We start from the raw sequence: 22067 nt of genomic DNA on the forward strand, positions 1-22067 counted from the left end.
TCAACAGCAATTTGGACCACTCGTTGGGCTAAAGGAATGAGCCTTGTTTTCAACATCTTATTAAATCAATTCATCTAAGTTTTTTTTTTTTTTTCTCCTTTCTCTCCCAGAATCGTCTTTTTTCGTGTCGGCCTCTTCCCGCACGCCCAGCGTGACGTTCGGTGATTCGTTCGACCTCCAGTGCATCGTGAAGCCTCGGCACAACCCCAGTGTCCCTGCGTCCGTCACCTGGCGCTTCCAGCCAGCAGAGGGCGACGGCGAGTTCCGGGACCTGGTGACGTTCACCCGAGACGGAACCCTGCAGTGGGGAGAGCAGCTGCTGGGGCTGGGAACCCGAACCATGGTGGACCGGACCCCCACCAACACCAACTTTCGCCTCAGCGTGACCCGGGCAGGCCGCAAGGAGGCGGGCACTTACCAGTGCGCTGCCCGGCTGTATCGGAGAAACTACGACGGCACCTGGACCACGGTGGCTAACCGCACCTCCAACTTGCTGGGCATCAGTGTGTTACAGCCAGGTAAGGCTTGTGTCTGTTTATCACTGTAGACAATGAAAACATAGCCAAACAAAGTCAATTACTCTACCTCAGCAGACAGTAACCAAACACAAGTCACCTATCCTCGCCAGGTTTGGGAAGGTGTGTGTCAGGTTTGGGAAGAGCCGGTGAATGAGTCAGCTGTTCTGTCAAAAAGAAAGAAAGAAAGGAAGAAACAAGTGAAAGTTTTCCTCTCTAAAGTTTGACACCTCTGGAGAACAGTGTTTCACTGCATTTCAATGAGGTAGTCTGTCACTGCTTCCCCCTGCTTTACTTAGGCAAGCTTGTGGATATTAGCATAAATGTCATAAAGACACACTGATGAGAACGCATTCTTAACTGTCTCCAGATGGGTGCAGGCACCTCTGATTCTGAGCAATGCCCTAGTTTTTCTTTTACCTTCTGCCCCCCCCACCCCCCATTTATATGTCTTCCTGTCTGTCTCTGTTACTCTCTCTTTTTCCTCTTACTTTTTCTCCCTCCTCCTGTTCCTCAGCCTCTTAGTGAGTGTATTTTAATTGCCCTCGCTGAACATGTGAGGATAATTTGGCTGACTCTTGTCTGTGTGTGTGTCTGTGTGTATGTCTGTGCGTGTGTGTGTGTATGCGTGTGGCACACTTGAGTGGTGTGTCTGTGTGGGTCTCGGGCCGGGGCGGAACCTCCTAATGGCCTTGAGTGCAGAGAGGATGGCTCGTTAATATCCTCCCCACACCAGGGAGGGCGATTAATGGGGGAAAAAAAAGAGAGAGAGAAGGAGAGGAGACGGAGAGAAAGAATGAGGGGAGAGTGACTGAGTGATTAGAGGAGAAAGGGAGGAGAGAGCTCGTTAAAGCCATTCCCTCAGGAGCACGGCGAGGCACTGGAACCCACCAGACCTTTTCAATGGAAGCGTCACACTCATACACACGGACAAGTCCTGAACCAGCTCTCTCACAACACACACACACACGCGGACGTATTAAAGCCCCATAGCACGTTGAACAGTCTGGTATTTGTATAACTAAACAACAAGAAAAAGAAAAGTATAGCAAGTGTCCTAGCAAACATCAGTTTTCCATTACTCAGTTCTTCCTGCCTTTTTCAGTTTTTGTGTCTATTGCTGTCTATACTTGTGAAGGTAAGTGTGTGTGTGTGTGTGTGTGTGTAGGAAGGGGTGGGTAGGTGGTCTGTCAATGTGATGTGAGACACATTGGTGCCTGCAGATAGCACCATATCCAAAGCTTTGTGCTAGAGATTAAAGTCAGCACAAGCATCCAGCTGTTTTTTCTCTCTCTCTCCCCCCCCCCCCCTCACTCTCTCTCTTTCTCTCTCTCTCTCTCTCCCTCCCTCTCTCTCTCTGTCTCTCTCTGTGTGGCTTCTGAAGAGCCCCAGCTGCACAGTATCCCAATCCAAATTCACCCATCTCCTCTGAGTCCAGCTCTTCTCCTGCCTCCTGCTGCCGGGCTTGGCTGTCTCCACGGCGCCCGTCGGCACGGAAACCCTCTCTTCTCACTCAGGGGCAAAATGCAGCTCTGTGAGCTGCCAAGCTGGAATTGTCACTGCAAGCAAACATGAATTTGAACCTGAGCAGTAGTGCCATTGTAATAATGGCAAGAGTAATAGCAGCGTTTATAGTTTCAATACCTGAACACGATGTCTCTCTGCCGAAGGACATTAACCTCAAGGTTGCTCTGTGGGCATGCGTTCTTTCACATAAAAGCAAAAAAAATGTACAGAAGCAGTGAAATCTGTTTAGCGTTTAACGTGTTAACAAGGCTTTTTTTTTTTTTTTTTTTTCACTCTGTTGCTATTGATGGTGATTCTGACAGTGTTGTGTATTTAGGGCTAATACAGCTTTTAAGACCAAAACATTTTGTCTGGATGAAGATAATAGCTATGGGATAGTCCAACACATGTTGTCTTACACCTTCCTCCCAGTCCACACTCATTTTCACTGCTGCTCCTTAACTAGGTTGGCAAGCCTCAAAACGCAACCATTTTTACCACCAAACACCATCTGTACTTGGAGTCCTGTAGATTTTCGATAGCGAATAAATGGGAAGGCACCACGATAAAGCATTGAGCTGGGTTTGTTTTCTTCAGATGCCTAACCCAGAACAGCATGGTTGTTGGACAGATGGAGTTGTTAGATGCTTTCCACATAGCGCTTTTATCAGTTCTCCAGCAACTCCTAGATGTAGGCTCTTATTCTTTCACAGACTAACTGCGCATACCTATTCAATTCACTTTTGGTAGCTTGCCCATTTACTCACACTGAGACACACACATATACATGCGTACACACTTATACACACACACACACACACACACACACACACACACGCACGCATACACACAAGCTCATATTCCCGTCTTTAAGATGCAGCGCCGGGCAGGTGCGTTCTGCCTCACTGGTTCGGTGACCTTACCAGCTCAAGGGGAACACCATGGCCCAGACAGCCCTTCACCATCAATTTGGGAATCAACTTATCATCCTGAGTGCCCCTTTAGTCTCCCTGATATCCATTTTACCCTGTTTATGTCTGAGAAAAATCTTTCGACAAGCGAACCCGTGCGCACGCACACGTTTATACATCCACACACCCATATAAGTACTTTATAAGCACTTTATAAGTACTTTATAAGCACAGACCTCATTTACTAACCTAGATTTGACCGCACTCCTGCATCTAGGGCCACAATAAACACCACTGAGTGTTCGTTCATACATTCACGCCAGTGCAAAGAAAAGCAGATCCACTTATTTCATAGAGCTCTGCTCACAATCCATCAGATTCACAGATGAGATCTTTTATATTCCTGTTGATGTTAATTTGTTGCTGACGGTCTGTAGACGTGGTGCTTTAGCTCTAAGTCGTCCCCCTGGGTACGTCAGGCTCCCCTCCTGAGCCTCCTGTCTTCTCCCCCGGAATGCGGCGTGGCATCTCGGAGGCTTTGTGATCGGTTACCGTGACGACGTGATTGTTACCGTGGCGATGCGATCAGCCCCTCTTGGCCCGGGCTCATCAGTCCATGTGATTGGCAGCGAAGAGCTCACACAGAGAGAGAAGGGATGAAAAGCACTTTCTCCGTTCTAACTATGTTTATATTGCTATTTTTTTTCCTCAAACCAGCTGTTTTCAAATCATATTTCCATTCCCCCCCCAAAAAAAAAGAAAAAAACAATCCGCATGCTTAAGTATGAACTTAATTTAGAGACAGGATTCATAAGACGGAAAGATGAATGTTTTTTTTTTCTCTGTTTGCTAGTTTTCCCTTCTCTTCATTCTCTAAATGTTAAACACTTCTGGCTAAATGTTACCATCTGACATTTGAAAATTTTCATTGCATGGAGGGTTTTCTCTCATAGAAGTGGAGATGAGAATAGAGGTAATGAGGTGTGAAATAATCATGGAGGTGACTTGATGCATTATTGAGGGACATTAAATCATATTTCTTGAGATGTCGATGCAATATGTAGGTGGATGGAGACTGTATCGTGGATCTGAACCTGAGTGTAAGGGAGAATGAATTCCTTATTCATTAAGCATATTATGTAACACACCAGAAGTGTGTATTTGAAAGGAATGCCTCAAATGAAGGAGGATATGAAAGCCCCACATTCAAGAACCCACATATACTGATAGAAAAGTGAGGCTGAGATCGCTGTTGTGCTCACCCACAACCACAGTTATGTGTGAGGTCTTGCTCTGGTGCCAGTTAGACTGATTTCTCAGCATCTCATTGGGCTGGTCACAGCCATGCTCTGTTAAAGCCTTTTCATTCATATTTAATACAGAGTGCTGCCAAGGTCTGTCCTGTGTGCCCATATTAGGAGAGCTTCCCAGCTTCATGTTGTCAGGGGACACAGTGTCCCACGGCAACAGCAGAACATTCTGCCGGAAGCCTGGACTGCTCGACGATGAGAGACAATGAGGATTCATATCTCTCTCTCTCTCTCTCTCTCTCTCTCTCTCTCTCTCACACTCACTCACTCACTCTTTCAATCACTTTGAGCGAATCAAGCTTTCTTGGTTTGTCTTGATGGGCATGCCTATGTGTTACTGTTTATTTTCTTGTATTTATTTCTCTGATCAATTGGCAGTATTAATGATTTGCTCAGACGTACATGGTCTAGTGGGGATGATGAAGTGCGGAGCAGGTTCTGAATGCTAATCGGGCGTGGATCTAAAAGCACCGTCAGAGAGCTGTTTATCATGCATAGCCCCCTGCTCTACTCAGTGCTATCAATAAGTAGCAGCATTGACTGGTCTGGTAATAGATGAGACAAATAAAGGGTGTGTTACTGCCCCCTGTGGCGGAAATCGTGCACGTGCACTACGTTCCCTCTGCGAGTGTTCAGTGTTTTAAACGTGTTAAAGGAAGACAGTCTAAGTATTTGACAGTGATGTCTCAAATGAGGTACACACACACACACACACACACACACACACCCCAAAACCCACACATAAGTGGGATCTTGAAGTTGTGCTGTTAAACATGATGTGCAAACATGTCATTTAGTTCAAGAGGGTGTTTTAGATGTTAAAATCACTAACTTCATTTTCGCATTAGTAAAAATAGCTTCAGTAATTGCAGTGGTACTTGCAGTTGTATTTGTGGGCTTATTTATTAGGAGTTAAGCTGCACTACTGGTTGTTCAAACAATCACTGCTGTCACTATGGTAGTCTAACAGTAGAAAAAAAATGCAAGAGAATGTGATAATTGTTGGTGTAGCAGTATTTTGAGCTTCCAGTCACTCATGCAGTCCAGTGTTGTCAAATAATATCTTAGTGTAATAGCAGTGCTGTAATAATGATGATATAGTGATGATTGTACTAGTGCAATGGAGTCTGGATTTTACTAGCCAATCACCTCAGTACTAGTGGGACGGAATCACAGGTTGCCTTTAGTGACCTTAGAGAGGAGTGTTTCCCGTGTTACATACTTTGCCATTTCTCAGAGTTTGTGTGACGGTTTGCATTCGTCAGCCGCTCCTCTCCGAGTGAATCTGTTGTCTGGAACTCTTGAAAACCTCTACACCAAGTGCCTCCTATCAACAAGACTGACATAAGAACCTCTGAATCTCTTTCTCTTCTCTCCTCCTTCTCTCTCTCTCTCGTCTCTCTCTCTCTCTCTCTCTCTCTCTCGCTCGCTCCCTGTGGAGAACATGCTGTGAGAGCAAACTGCCAGATCATCCTGAGTAGAGCAGCATGCTCCATCTAACACATGGCTCCTGACCGTGCTACCACTGCTGTATAGAAACAGTGGAACCTCTGCTCCAAAATTCACACCAACACCGACATTTTCCCTCTCTGCGCACACCATTTATTCATTTGAACACATACAAACCCACTTCGTTCCAAGTCTCCGGATGCTGCGTTTTAACGCTACGTTATCGGCAATAGATTGACGGGTGGCGAAGTTACGGCCGTATCCTGGGAGGTCTTTACACGGAAAGTTCCGGTTTCTTCTCTCGTCTCCAACAGACCAGGGCGTAGTCCTGCCCCAGTAGCGTCACATTAGTAAAGTAAACCAACGCTTCTTTCCCTGCCACAGAGCCGTCAGACTGCACCATGTCAGACTGCACCATGGCCTCTTGTGTCTGATGTTCTCCATCTGTTTCAGTCCTTCGTCGCACTTTCGCTCAAATTAGCATTCCGCCTCGTCAAGGGCAGAACGAGAATTTTCATGAAATGTGAATTTCACAAGGACCCCCCCCCCCCTTCGCAATGCATTTAATACTCTATCTGTCTCCCCTAGCGTTATCATTATCCCCCCCCCCCCCCACTTTTCTCTAGGCCTCATTATGCAATTCACTCATATTGAAACACAACTTTATATTAGCAGCCGCAGCTAAAAGCCAAAGCGGCATGGTGCAAATATGAATATTACTTTTTTTTTTTTTTTTTTGTAATTTCATTCTTTTCTCCTCTTTACTGATGCGATTCAGTTTTTATGGCACGTAGGAAATGTAATAAGAACAAAGACGCGTTCACTTCTGCAGATCTTGGTGGAAACTCCCTGCCCCCTTCATCTCAGTGACACAATCTAATATCTGCAGTAATATTGCTGGATCTCACCTAATGGAGCCATCCGCAGCCTCAGATTAATGGCAGAGCAGGGAGCAAGATATTAACATTTTCTCATTAGTGTCTTTTGCCGGGAATCGAGTCAGGGCGAAGAACTGAAACAGAACTGGAATTTGACGCGCGTTACATCGTTTTCGCTTCACCTACGCAAACTCAAACGGATCTCGTACAGATGACGGGCTTACCCACTCACAGATTTCCAGTACCACCAACGGTACGGTGTCAGAGTTCCAAAAGCAAACTCCACAACCTACACAGAACCAAAAAAATGAATTCAAACTAAACTAATTCACAGGACACTCACCTCCAGCCTGCATTTGGTGTAAATGCTGCCAGTTTGTGTTAACATGTCCTTCCAACACTGTTAGTCAAGAGCAAACACTTGAGTCCTCGATGAGTTCTGAAAATGTGAATGCCAACACACACACACACACACACACACGCATGTGATGCAGGTACCGTAATTTCTATAATACTGTCCCAGTCCTGAATAAGTCACAGCAGGCATACATGCATCACTGTGTAGCTTTGAACAGCCCCCCCCCCCCCCCCACCCCCCCTCCACTGAGCCAGATTTTGTACCTGTTTTTCATAAACCGCCATTAATCTTCTATGACAGGATGAACTCAGCCAGCTCTGTGTGGAACATGTGTCTGTGTGCGTGTGTTGGCGGATTCAAAAGGATGAGACATCTCAAAGGCACAACCGTACTGTGTCAGAACTTTAGTGATGCTCTTGTGTGCTGCCTTCATGATAAAAGGTACACTCGTACACTTACACATTTGAAATGCAGTAGGCACTTGTGAAATGTTGTCCGATCTCAAGATAATACCAGCTACACAGCGTGTGCGTGTGTGTGCGCTACATTACCCATCTGTAAACATCTCCTTGTTGAACAATGGGATTTGCTTTATTGACTTTTACATAAATGAGAAGTACGTGTCTTCCTCTCTGAGGTAACAAAGTGCTAGTGTCTGAGTGCTCATTAAGCAGTAATTAAAAACAATCCATAATGTTGCCACACATTCAGTCTGGTCTGTCTGTCTGTGTGTGTCTCTCTCTCCCTCTCTCTCTCTCTCTCACTCTCTCTCTCTCTCTCTCTCTCTCTCCTATGATACTCTGAGGTATTCTCATTAATACCCTGTCCAGAAGCTCCCAGGGCTTGTGTTAAGTGTTTTTAACGTAAATGGGCACTGGCAGTGACGGATCTCTGGACCCAGGCGCTTGTCATGCCCTGTGGGCACAAACCAGAGAACTCTCAGACAGCTCACTGTCTTCTATAATTGATGGCGTCGACGTCACCACGGCAACCAGCACCTCACCGTTTCCCACGGCTGGATCGCAGCTGTCCATCTTCATTAAAAGTACTCCTGGACCATCCGCCGGAATCTACTTCTCGGGCACCGAGGATTAATCGGGGATTCTGTGTCGGTTACACGCGCGCGCGCCGACAACCTTCTTCTCTTTCGTCCGTTTTCTCTCTCACTTTCTGTCCTCCCGTCTCCCTTCTCACGCACTCTCCCCGTACCAGACTTCATTCACTCATTCCTCCTCATTGTTCTTCAGTCCTCTCATTAGCTTTGTTACAAAAAGATGAGTGCACATGGTTACAAACTCTTCTAGGCTCCAAAGACAGCTGAGATATTATGACATTTTAGGGGCTCGTTCTAGTGGAACAGGATATGACCTGAGGCCTGCCTCGAGCATTATCCCCAGGGCAAATATCCGAACACCGTATCCGTCTCGCTAGGAGCTTTCTGCTTCTAATTTAGTCACTGCAGCTTTGTCCTCTCCGCCTTATTTTCTAGCCCAGCACTGAAGTAATAGACCTTGCACTTTTGACATTCGCAGACACACACAATGGAAGATAAATGAACTGCGTTTGTGTCCAAACGCATTCATACAGAAAATAATTTCATAAGAGTCCAGTGATTAATCACTTCTTAAGGGGTTTTCAAGGTCAGCTCTGAGTGATGTGTCTCGCTGGGCAGGCAGCGCAGACGACCCCCAAACTCCACATCCCCAACAGATTCTCCTCAACTCAGAGAGTGGCTTAAAAATGCAGCTGGATGCATAAATACGAGGAGAACCTTTAAAAAATGCTTCTTGAAAAAAAGTTTCTGTCTCATGCAACTTCTCTCCAAATATTGTCCTGTTCTTTGGTCACCTCTAACACAGATACATCAAATTTGCACACAGAAATCATCCTGATCTTTACTGAGCTTTTTTTCTGTTTTAAGAATGGAGTTCAGCACTGTCTTGATCTCAGGATTTTTCACTAGCTTCAAACCCTCATGAAATTATTAACTCCTGCCTGTTATGTCTACCTGGCCCCTAACCATCAGTGCTTCTGAGAGATTTTATAAATGAATTACAATTTGAAACTTTCTATGAAGTTTATGAACCTAAGCGATACTCAAACTTTTTTTTTTCTTTAAAAACTGCCCTTGTCACTCTTTTTTTTTTTTATACTTTGTATGGAACCGGGCATCAATCAGTCGTCCTTGGCACCCGAATTCACCTTGGTTACGCTCTGAAAATGTTGACGCGCTCCCTAACTCTAGTTTCCTTTCGGTTTCTTACCAACTTGCTCTTTCAATATTTTGTTTACTCGAACTCTCTATCTCTCTGTCTCTCTACCTCCCTCTCTTCTTGTTCTTACGATCTTTCCATACGTTATATTAACATAGCCTTGGGTTATTTTTGTTTCTTTATGTCTCTTTGTTCTCAGTTTCACCGAGGTGCTAGATGGTAAAGCAGATCACCTGTTCCTCTGCTTTTTTTTTTCCCCTTCGTTTGTTTCGTTTCATATGTAGATTAGGCTTTAATTGAAAGGTCGTGAAGAGGCCCCTTGGGCTCAGAATCACTGGAGCGTTTCAGAGACACAGCGGCGGAGCCAGTCAGCCGTACCTTGCTCCCAGACGCCCTCTCTAACCACAGTCTTGCTTTGAGATAATGAGTTTAAAAATGTGGTTTGTGTTCACTGGTTACTATGTCTGCTTACACGTTCAAACATACACCTCTGCTGTCCTGGGCACCTCCATGACCCTGCCTCGCAGACCTCGATTAGTCCACCTCTGCCTTTACGCCGGTCCTCCGGCGACATCCATCAACTCCCAGAGTTCCCCTGTCCTGACAGGGACTTTCTCCATGTCGTGTTGAGGGATGTGGTACAGCCTGGAGCGTTCCCCGCCCAAAAAGAACGAGGGATAACGGACGTCAAGGCAAAAGAGAAAGAGAAAGGGGGGGGGGGGGGGGGGTTGACACATGAGGGATATTTTGTGAGCTGGCGGCCTAAGTGCAGATCCACGTAATTAGCCCAGTCTTAATTACATTGTTGAAGGCAGCTGGAAATCTTTCACTGACACAAAAGAATCAGTGATGTATCGACTTCATTTGCATAGATATTAGTTTCCCCATTATGTTTCTGAAACAGGCACGGGGCAAGCCACAGAAAAACCTCCACCATTTCTGTAATCATGATGAGGGATCCACTGGAAGTGTTCTGCTGAATTTCCCCTCTGACAACCTGTCTTCAAGTGTCAGATTTCCACGGCATTCGTACAGTTTTAGAGTCTTGCGACAAGCATCGTGTAGGCCGTGGATTAGCAGCTGCTAAAGAGAATGAAGGAACAGGCCTCCATCTAACAGCTGTATTCGGACATTTGCGTGAGTTTTCAGGTCCGCATAGCAAAGTTCTGCGGGCATCCGAATACCTCCGGCAAACAGCAGGTTTAGTGGAAGTTTACTTTGTCCAGATATTTCCGAATGCACCACTTTTCATGCAGTGAGGCGAGGTTAGCTCTCAACTTCCCACTGTTGTTTTAGTGATGGAAAAACTCCTGTTCATATGGGACTATTTTTTTCGTTTCCTACAGGGGATTATTTTATATAGAGCTTTCAAGTTGTCTCTTGTTTTTTCCCCATAGAAAGAAATTGTCTCTCTTTCTCTCCCTCCGTGTACTCTATCACTCCCTTTACCTTGATTATCCTCTCCTCTGTCCTGATCTTCCCAGTGCCCCTTCATCAGTTGTTTCCCATTCCAGTCTTCCTCTTTCCTCATACTGTCTCTCCATTTCTCACTCCACGTCCTCCGATGTTTCTGTGGTGTTGTCTCTCTGCTTCTTTAATTCCTTCATTTAATCCTCCTCACACTGTCATATCGTGTTGGTTGTTTGCTCTCTCTTTGGTCACTCATTTATGTCCTCTCTCTCTCTCTCTCTCTCTCTCTCTCTCTCTTTTACTATCTCTGTTTACCCTTGCAACCTGCACAGGTTCATGTGTTTGTTGCAGGTCGGCCGTTTCCTGTTAATTGCTTCTCTGTACAGCTCCTCCTTGCAATGTTGTTTCTCTTTCTTTTACATCCCCCCCCCAACCCCCTCCCCCCCGCCCGCTGTGTCTCAACCCCCTTCTTTCCGTTCTGCCGTTCCTCCTCTGTCTGTTTCTTATGTCCTGAACAATAAACCGCCCTCACCTGTCAGGGTTCTTGACAAACACAACTTTAATCTGCAAAACTGCAGATGAACTCAGCCCTCGCATTCGCTGAAGGTGAGAACACCAAATAAAAACATTTTTTGTTTACCAGGATGCCGCACGACTCTTGTCTCTTTCCATTTTCGCGCCGGTAAATGGAAGCTCGTCTTCGCCTCGTAAATATTCATGAGTGCCAATATGATTAGCTTTTGAGTGATTGACAATCATAAGGATTCCTTGTCTGTCAGTAGGGGTCGGAATTAGCACCAGGCGATTAACTTGTTCAGCATTAATGACTGCTCGTGATTTTGTGTCATCAAGGGCGTTCTTGAAGGATCACCGTTCTAATAATAGAATTAGAAGCACGGAAAATCACGGATGTCACTTGGTCTGATTCGCACATAAATGTGTCCATTTTTTACGAGGTGGAAGGGTTTTCGTTGGACTCATTTGGAGTTACAGGAACATACTTGGTAAATCTCTCCGTATTCTTTTGAAGTGTGCCTATTTGTCTGGTCTTTGAACGTATCCCTCGAAGAGTTAGATTTTTTTTTTATGGGGTAGCTTGAAATTTTTTAAAAATGCTTTTCATTGTATCTGGACTAACCATAGCAAAGCAGCAATATCCCCCCCCCTCTATTCATTATTACTGAGAGAAAAGGCAGCATTATCTGTAGATATTGTGTGTTTTGCGTCATCAATAAATAACTTGAGTATAAGCAGCTTTATCTCTGCAGTGCAGTGCATTTGGCAATTAACTGGCCTTGACAACAAATTTGACACACTCTGTAGGGGAGGAAATTTGCTGTCTGAACAGAGGCTCTCACAAAAATCACAAACATGCCCCTTCATAAATTTTTGTGTTGCGCTTTTCTACTGCCAGACCCCCCCCCCCCACCCCCGCACCCACCGCCATGACGGCCGCCTCACGAAGCCGCTACAGATGAGCTCTAATCACAGGGAGCTTTTCACAACGCGCCACTTGATTTGTTTTATTTTTGAGCGGCTTCAGTTTTTGTTCTCTCCCATGCGCTCTCTTATTCAAATATTTATTGATTTTTTTTCCAAATTAATTTATTTATTTTGGCGGGGGGGTGGGTGGGGGGGGGGGGGGCTGTCATCATCCTGTTGTCAGCAGAAAAGAAACGCTTCGCAATTTGGCAAGACGAGAACTACAGCAGTTTAATTAGATTGTTTAACCGTGTCTGCTAGGATCCGAACGGATTTTGTCAATGTTTTCGTGGTTCCTCTCACTTCGTGTCGGACGCACAGGATGATGCTATCAGGTGCGAAAGCCACACCCTCGTTGTTCATAGAGACAGGTAAAAGCCTGGAGGCCAGAGAGATGCTAGAGTAACTGCTCTGAATGTTTATGCAGGGTTAACTCATCTCTCAACACTGCTGCCTCCCCCATTGAGCTGCCCTCAGCTTTATTCAATAAATGGCTTTTCACAGGAGCATAGAGGCATGTGGAAAGTCGCATCTCATTTCCATCTTTCTCTTCATATGAAAAGGAAAATGGGTAGAGAGAGGGAACAGAGCATTAGTCTCTCTCTCTCTTTCTCTCTCTCTCTCTTTCACTCACTCTCACACACACACACACTCTCTGACACAAAGTATCAAATGTTCATGCATGAAAAGCTCATTTATCTGTCGATAAGAGAAAGTTTTTGCACTCGTGTGTGTGTGTGTGTGTGTCAGGAGAGATGGAGGGAAACAAAGTTACCCCTGATAACACCTGACACAGAAGAGCCTGTTGCTCTCTCCTTATTAATTATAGCCTGTGCACTCCCCAAACCTGGAATTTGCATGTCTCACTCGAGGAATAAGTGTGACCAAGAAAACACACACACACACAAACACATGCGTACAAACTAACTCCCACATCAATAACTCAATCGTAGCTGCATGTAATCGGTGGGGACTCTACAGGATGTCAGAAGTAGGACAGCTAGAGTGCATATGATTGACAGGTTGCTTAATATGAGAGGGAGAAGACAAGTGTTTCCAATGCTACTGTCTTACTTAAGGGCCGTTACTCGTGAGACTAATTAAAGATACACAACCTTGTTGGAGAGACTCAGGCCTCGCTGTTTGGAGACTTGTGCATTGCCAATACATGTGTAATGACCTTGGCCCAGATGTATGATTGAATAGTTCTTTATGTAGGCATGCTATATATTCCCAACACACACCCTACACAATCATGCATTAAGAACGAAGCAGAAACAGTCATGTATGTGTCTCAATCCTCTCTTTGGAGTGTAATTGTGTTCCTCTCCTGGATTATTTAGCGCTTGTTAGTGTATTTAGAAAGAGCACTAATGGAATTAGTAATGATGTGTTATGATGCATATTAATTAGCTAAATGGAACCTCCAAACTGGGACTGAAGGACACCTAATCCTAATTTTTTGTTTTGTTTTGTTTTGTTTTTTTGTCAGAGTTTCAGCATAATTCATTCATTTTCTATAGAACTTTACAACACAAATATTATATTGGTGAGGTAGAGCGGGCCCGCAGCCTTGCCTACACGCATAGCTCCCAAATGCCGTTATTTTGAAATGTGTGTAGTTAAACTGGCGAACACAAGATTAAAAAAAATGTGGGAGTTTCATTGGTGTGTGTCAGTCAAATCCTATGGCAATGCCACACTGGAACAGTCACAAGTAATTCTCTTAAGAATGATTGCCAGGATTCCAGAAGGCTCAGAAAGAATTCCCAGTGGAATGGCTCTTTGGGTTCTGAGGAAATCCACAGTGTGTCGTCAAGCAATGACGGCTCATTTCTGAAAAGATTTCGAAAATCTATTGTGCTTTTTTCCGAGGAGAGGAGAAATGCCTGTTAGGCTGTGAAAATGTGTCTGAGAAGCTGAGCCATAGGGCTGTTCACACACACACACACATATATATACACACACACACACACACACACACACACACACACACACACACAGAGTCCACTCAGCCTATCCATGCATATTTGCCAATGGTTATCTCAGCAAGGATAAAATTCCAGAGACAGATGGCCTTGACTTCAGGCAGCTATCCACACACACACACACACACACACACACACATACATACATACATACATACATACACATACACATTGCAGTGTAACGCAAGTGAAAACACAATACACAAATAATGAATTACAGTTATATATAAACTGCCTTTAACTCTAATTCCCTTTCAGTTTTTTGATTGGGCGTCGAATCCTATTTCATGCCCCAGTTGGAACAGTTCACACGGCATGAGGGTGATTTTCACTGAGTTTGGTTTTACTGCCGACGATGCCTTTATAGCTTCCCCTAAGGTTTTTTTGTTTTCTTTTCTTTTCTTTTTTAATCACATTCATTTCTATTCCTCAGAAGTCCTGTCACTAGTCGTGAATCGTTGCTGATCTTTCGGTCCTTTCCTTACTGTGTGAATATTTGGGTGCACTTTCAATTGGACCTGGACAGACATCAGACTAATTTCACAAGTTACAAATCTCTTTTAAGCCATCGTATGGATTGGGATAGCAAGATAAATTACCTACGTATATAGACAATGTAAATTAGTCTCAGCCTAAGCAGATGGGGCTATTTATGCCTTTGTCCTGTTTATGTGTTTATCTTTGCATGTGTTTAGGGCTGTTCGTTTTGGGTGACAACTCATAATCAGGAGATGGAGCCTACACAGATGGGCCTGTAAAGTCCAGTAGTAGAGGAATTTCAGTTGAAGGGCATTTATAAAGGGGAAGGGACCAGTAAGACTGAATAGGTGGACTTTAGCGTTAAGACAGAGCAGACTGGCTTTGTGATGCTGCAGGAGGCCTGGGCTTTGAGATGAGTCAGGGTCTTTGGTTAGAACCACAGCTTGAGATGTGTAGGGATTACTGGAGCCAAAGTGTCAGTGGAAAATTGGATTTTTAGCAAAGAAGCCATTAAAGCATGAAAAACAAATGGAGAATGCTAGTTTTTTGCAGCTGCTCATGAATTTTTAGGTATTAAAGACATGTGGAGAAAAGTCTCTGCTTCCAAAGCTAATCCCATGGATTTAGTATTCACTCGATAAGAGTGTCTGTCTGTCTCTCTCTGTCTATCTCTCTCTCTCTCTCAGTAAGCATGTGCATTTAATATGTAGAGTGGATGCCGACCTTAAGAAAGATGTGTATGAAATCTCCTTGTGTCTTGTATGTGCATTGGTGTGTTTATTTTCTCCATTTGTGTCAGACTAGGCAATTTTGTTCTGTGTGTGTATGTGCATGTGCAGACATTTGCATGCATCTGTGTGTGTGTGTGTGTGTGTGTGTGTTCCTCTGCGCCTTCGGCTTTCCTAAATCCGCTCATGGTGTGAAATGACTGGTGGTGCCCAAGGCAGTCACACCTGATGCACCTGTAGGTAATCCAATCTCAGTGTCTTGGCTTGTCAGTAGGCCCTGCTCCCCACACAGGCTTCTCTGACATCTTACTCCAGCTCTCTCTCTCTCTCTCTCTCTTTCTCTCTCTCTCTCTCCCCCTATATCGTGTTCACCAGCTCAGTAGTGTATCTGCACTGCACCTGTCAGAGCCATATCTCTTCTCGTCCAGCCCAGTTTACGAATTGATTTGCAATGACTTTTTTTTTTTCCCTCATCTTTCTTTTCTTCTGCCTCTTTCTCGCTCCCTCTCTTTCTCCTTTCTTTTTGCAGTGAGTAAGCTGCGAGTCCACAAGTCGAACCAGAGCCTGCAGTTCTTAGAGGACAGTCGCGTACGAGTCAACTGCTCCATCACGTCCCAAACCAGCCCAGACTCCCAGCATGCCGTTCTGTGGTACGCACGGAAGAGCGAAGCCGGGGAGCCGGACGAGCTGCTGCTGAAGATCGAGCACACGGGAGCGTTCGAATACGGAGCGTACGCGGAGGAGGAACGACTGCGCAGCCGGGTCCAGTCGGAACGTCTGTCTCCCCGTCTCTACGTCCTCACGCTGCACCGCGCCGAAACCAGCGACTCGGGAACGTACTACTGCCTGGTGGAGGAATGGCTCACGGATCCGGACGGAGCCTGGTACCGTCTGGCACGGGACTCCTCCGGCTTCACACGCGTGGTGGTCAAACAGCCAGGTAACAGAACGAGGAGCAGTGCAGAAAAAAGTCTGAGGTTAGGCCACAAATGCAATGTTTTATTGGCATGGCGCGGAATGATTCAAAAACTGTGAAATATGTAAGAGCCATCAGCTGCTGATATGAGGAGGTGCAGGAGGAGCAGCGAGAGGAGGAGGAGCATGGTAGTGTGCCTTGTTCCAACAGGGGGGGCTCTGTAATTTCCCATTCTGACATCCAGAGCGTAATAATAAGAGCACATATTTCTCCCGAAGGCCTAAATGGTCCGTCTGACACAGGGAGGGCTGAATAGAGCAGTCTCAAAACATTTGTCTCCAGAGACTGGCGTGATACTTTCCAACTCTTGTTGTGAGTGTGTGTGTGTGTGTGTGTGTGTGTGTGTGTGTGTGTGTGTGTGTGTGTGTGCGTGCGTGCGTGTGTGTGTGTGTGTGTGTGTGTGTGTGTGTGTGAGATCTGCTGTGCTTTGCTCTAAGCCAGACATATATCAGTCACCTCAGTGGGCCTTTTCCTCATTAGAGAATCCCCCTTTAGGGACGCTGGTACCCAGCACTAACTGTCTTAGATCCCAACTCTCCTCAGACAAGACCCGGACATGACGGCAGCCCCCCAGCCCACTGGCCTCATCCACAGAGCTGATCTGCAGCGGCTCACAGCTGCTGCCGCTTTTTTTTGCCAGCACTGTACAGCCACCCACGAGCACCCCTGGTGCGACCGACCATGCCTGCCGCACCCACCCCCCCCCCTTTCAAGCAATGCATCCTCTGGGTACTGTTGCCTGTCTCGCTCTGATGAACCCATTGCCCCTCCACCTGCTCCACACACCCAGGGCTCAAGTGATGGAGTGTATCCAGTATGGACTGACCTGATGCCAACCTAGCCGGGGGCCAGCCTCGTACGAGTGGCCCTCCGCCAAAGGGGACATCTGGCCCTGGTCCCAAACCGTGTATCGCCTGCGGCACCCTCCCCCCCCCCCCCCCACCACCCATTGGCAATCGACGACAGTTCACTTTTTGCACATTACCAAAAGAACAGAAGGGTCGTCACCTTACTGTTGTTCTGGACAACAGTTTTGGACAACAGTCTGTAGTGTCGTGTGTCTCCCGGGCCATTAGAATGCAGGGCAAAGTACGCAGGTGTCGGTGGCATCTGCCACAGGAACTTCTGAAGGTCACACAGGGTGTTTTATCAAAGCAGAGACACTGTTTTTATCTCTCTCTTTTTTTTTTTTTTGTCTGAAGCCACCTTTGTTGTTTCAGTTATGTAGCTCAAAATCAACACAGACACAGATAACCTAGGCTGGAGCAGAGATGGACAAGGACACTGCCTCACACACTCACTTACACACCAACATTGTACCTGCTTTGAAACTGCAGAAGAGCATGGTACCACCTGGTATCTGCTGTAAAATCCCACAATTCCATAGCACTCAGTCTTAGTTTTATAGAAGACATCTTGACATTGTGTGTGTGTGTGTGTGTGTGTAGGAGGGGGGGGGGGATTATAGAGCATCAAATTATTGATGGCACATAACACATATATATTTATGTTTAAACGTGTTCAGAAAACTCCAACCTAATTTCCCCAGGGATGAGGTTGGTGTCTCATTAAACCAGGGTGCACCACATCCTAGGGTATCGTTCCAGGAATAGGTCTGTGAAAACAGCCAAGTGAATGAAAAGTTCGCCGTCTCTAATCTCCTGTCACTTAAGCCACATTTCTGCACTTTTTTTACGGCTTTTTTTTTTTCTTTCATAAGGAAGCAAAATGAGAAATGCCTTGAAATGAGCTCAGAAAGTCCTCGGTTCTATTTATAGTCTCTGGTTCAATGCGGATGCAGTGGGAGAATCCTGTGAGTTCTCACTCTGTCTGTGATAAACCACATCCTTAATTTCATGTTTTCATCATTTCCTAAATGAAACGGTCGGGTTTTCATGTAACACTGGGAGGGGGGGGGGCAACAGCTAAAAGGAGAATTAGTATCTTTTACACCTTCCACTCTTTTTCTCTTCTCTGGCAGCGGTCAAATTGCAGGTGGAGGAAGTAGAGTCAAACATAACAGTGACTGAATCGGGATCTATTCGTCTGGGCTGTAGCATCCTCTCTCAGTCCTCCAAGGACTCCCGCTTCTCCGTGTCTTGGTACGTCATCCGTCCGGACCGCGACGAGGAGAACGAGCACGAGTGCGTGTTCTCCATCGGACACGATGCCGTTTTTGGCAACGGCAACTGCAGCCCCACCGAGGAGCCTGGTCCCAACTCCCGCCTACAGTTTGAACGCACCACCTCTGACCTCTACAGCCTGACTATCCAGAAAGCGCGGCGTGGAGATTCAGGCAGCTACTACTGCCATGTGGAGGAGTGGCTCCTGAACCCACGCAACGCGTGGTATCGCCTGGCAACCAACGATTCCGGAGTTACCATCGTCAACGTGCTAGAGCAGGGTAAGCTTTATCGCCAGTGACTCATTCACTCACCCCACTCTCATATAGTTAAACATTACAGCAGACAAAATCTATTCAGATTTTGTAATTTCATAGTTAACTTAATCTTTTGACCAGCAAGCGATGCTCTCAAATTAAATTGTAAATCACTGTTTTCACGCATCGTTGAATTTGTACGGTCCACTTTCGCCGTGGTTGACGCAGGTGTAAATGTTTTCTAATGCAATTCAGTTATGGTCCGTAATGCAATTGAATTGCTAATTTTCTCTTTCTCCTCCACACTCTTTCTTTTTTTTTTTTTTTTTTTTTCTTCCATCACTCCGTAGTCTCTACTCTTCAGTCGGTGGTATGCTCCAACGATTCGCTCTTCTACTTCGTCTTCTTCTACCCTTTCCCTATCTTCGGCATCCTCCTTATTGCCGTACTGCTGGTGCGATACAAGAGCCGGACCGCCAACAAGAACCAGGAGGGCAAAAACGGAGCACCGTTGCTCTGGATAAAAGAGCCTCACCTCAGCTATTCCCCCACCTGTCTGGACCCCCCAGCACTCAGCCTACACCCAGGCTCTGTGGAGTAAGAGAGACGGAAATAAATACTGCCCACCCGCCCCACCCCCCCCCAAACTTTTCCTATCTCTCAGCTCTCTCTCTGTTTCTTTCTCTCTCACCCTGTCTTATCGCCCTCTCTTTCTGCATCCTTTTCTCTCGTCGCCCTTGACGAAGATACCAGGAAGGTTTCCAGCCCCCCCCCCACCCCCGGATTGGGCAAATCAGTCTCGTCCATAAGACTTGGCCCCTCCTCTTTTTAACGTTGCCAAGACTACGGTGGTTGGTGGTGAGGGGGGAAAACAAGCCCAGACATTTTTTGAAAGGCTTTTGGGGTTTGGTCTCTTTTTTTTGTTTTTTTTTTTTCCTCCATACCCCTGATTGAATTTCTCCCTCCCCTGAAGCATAAGTGCCTGTGGGTTCTGTTCTTGTTTCCCTGACACTCATGGTCTTTGACAACTTCTTTAGCCCCAACTTTTTTTTTTCCCTCTGGATAAAATAAAAAAAAAAAAAATGCACCGCAGGCTCATTTAAGGATTTGAGGTCATCAGATCCGTTCTTCTGGATGTGTGATACAGACACTCATTTTTTTTTCTCTCTCTTTTTCTCTCTCTCTCTCTCTCTCTCTCCCATATCAAATGCCTGGTGCAAATTTCACTGTAAGTGTCATTTATCCCTCTTTTTATTTTTTGCTTTTTTGTCCAGTGGTTGTTTTTATTTTAAAAGACTGACCACTTACACTGCCGAATGGCACAGTGACAGAGAGATATGAGTATAACTGAAACATTCCAGAGAGATTTCAAAGAGGAAAGGGTGAATCTATGTTTTGGGGGTGTGTGTTTGTGTGTGTGTGTGTGTGTAGGTGCGCGTGTGTTGGTGTGTATGCCTGTATGAATTATCTGGCTGATCTCAGACCTGTGTTGATCTAGACTGATATGACAGCCATGGCTGATCATGGACATCCTTCGCTACCCACTGACTTCAGGACAGTGGATCCACACCCGGCTTGTATTCACCTCCAAAGAACCACACACATTTGGCCAAACTCTTCAGTGGAAAATGTGGAACATGAGCTGTCAGAGGGGACTTCTAGGACAGCGGAAAATTGGAATACCCTGCTGGGATTTGAGGGATTGTTGAAACAAGCACCTTCATGAGACAACAAGAAGATGGAATTGAATATGGAAACCACTGAATTCCTGCACTGACCTGCTTGCTTATTGGTGGCAACTAATCGTTTTCCACTAACTCACTGGCTAATGTGTACAACTCGGTATTGTGGTTTTGTTTGTTTGTTTATTTGTTTGTTCGTTTTTGCATTTTTTTTTTCACATGAAGTTAACAGGAGGCAGGGAAACCCTGTCAACCTCCCCAAAAATCACCCTGACCCTCCAGGGCAGGAGGAACCTGACAAAAGACATTTGTGCGTGCACATGCAAGTGCGTTTGCTCGTGCACACAAACACTGCCTTTCCCCCTACTCTTGTGACTATGTTTCCATGTCGCCCGGGTCGTTATAGCTAGAGACAGTTGTGAATCTGAGAGACGGAAAGTCGGCGGGATTGTGTGAGCGAATGCCAAGAAGCAGAGCTTCAACATGAATGAACTGCTTTGCTCTTTCCCCTCCTGCTGAACTGAACTTTATGAGAGAGAGAGAGAGAGAGAGAGAGAGAGAGAGAGATGAATGGAAAGGCTCCAAAGCCTGCTATGATGTGGGACATTCTACTGGTGCCAAGAACATTTTTATCACTATCTCTGCTTTGCAAGGATATGAGATGATACAGAGAGAGAAAGACAGAGAGAGACAGAGGGAGGGGGGGAGAGAGAGAGAGCAACGCCTACTGACTGAGAACAAATATGATTTCCTAGTCCTGGCTAAGGGCTTATGGGATATGTAGGTTGATAAAGGGCAGCTGATTTTTAGCTGATGATGGGGCTTTTCAGTAGTTCTTACATGCATCAGCGGACATCACTATAGCCCTTAAAAGACTTCAGCAGAATCGCCTAGTCAGCCAGGTTAACATGTATAATTTAATTCATTCAATTTTGATTGTGCCACAGTCGGTGACAACAAATCTTTATAGTGAGCAAATCATGTTCTTTATCATTACATGAGCGTTTAGGAAAGGTATGATTTGACAGGCAGCATGGACCGGATAATTATGAAATTTCCATAGACCTGAGGTATTTATAAACCTCATGAAAATGCATTGTTGTCACAGGATGGGCATAAATTATACAAAAGTCAGAAGAAACACACGTCTTTCCCTCATCATATGGTGGCGTGAGCATTTAGCTCTAATGTGAACAGGTTTTGCTTGCATTGTTCTCTCTATTTATTGTTTTTTTCCTCAATTTTGGAAATTTAATTATGGAAATAACTAGTTTCAAAACCAAAATTTAGTTCGCCAAATGCAGTGCAGCAAGAAACACCCGGTAAGAACATTCTAGCAAAAAAAAAAAAAAAGCCATGTCACCTAACATATGAACCACAAAGACAGATGTTAATACAGAGAATCTACATTTAGTCTGGTCAGGTCCTTTCACAGTGTCAGTTTGGTTAGTGTCAGACACTCGCAAAAATCAACACAGGAGTCAGTTTTTTTATCAATATTAGTAACACTGCAGTTGCACTGTAAATGAACATTTAAAAAACACACACACACACACAAAGAAAAAAAATGTACCCACTCGAAGCTTGTGGTTGTATTTATTGATTTATTGAAATGTATTGTAACGCCTAGTTAGAATGTGTGAACTTCATAAATCTGCATAGATGGGCACACTGTAGTCTGAATGTCGAATGACAAAGCCACCAATTTAGCAGCTCTGTAGCAACAGAGACAACACTTCAAAGGAAACCATGGGAACAGAGCAGTGAGTCCAATTGTGGTCAGTATGGTGTTCATCTGCAC

At 45.3% G+C, this 22067-nt stretch overlaps 1 protein-coding gene across 1 annotated transcript in view; it reads left to right on the forward strand.

The window, feature by feature from the left end:
- The window catches only part of igsf3 (immunoglobulin superfamily, member 3), a 110035-nt gene extending 90761 nt beyond the window's left edge, over positions 1-19274 (forward strand). Inside the window, exons 6-9 of the mRNA XM_030787587.1 lie at positions 111-518; positions 15758-16168; positions 18186-18608; positions 18935-19274. Of these exons, the coding sequence (XP_030643447.1) occupies positions 111-518; positions 15758-16168; positions 18186-18608; positions 18935-19185 (1493 nt within the window). The 3' untranslated portion in view covers positions 19186-19274. The remainder of the gene's footprint in view (positions 1-110; positions 519-15757; positions 16169-18185; positions 18609-18934) is intronic.
- Positions 19275-22067: the final 2793 nt, after the last annotated feature.

This window comes from Chanos chanos, chromosome 10 (genome assembly GCF_902362185.1).
Source record: "Chanos chanos chromosome 10, fChaCha1.1, whole genome shotgun sequence".
Taxonomy (NCBI): Eukaryota; Metazoa; Chordata; class Actinopteri; order Gonorynchiformes; family Chanidae; genus Chanos; species Chanos chanos.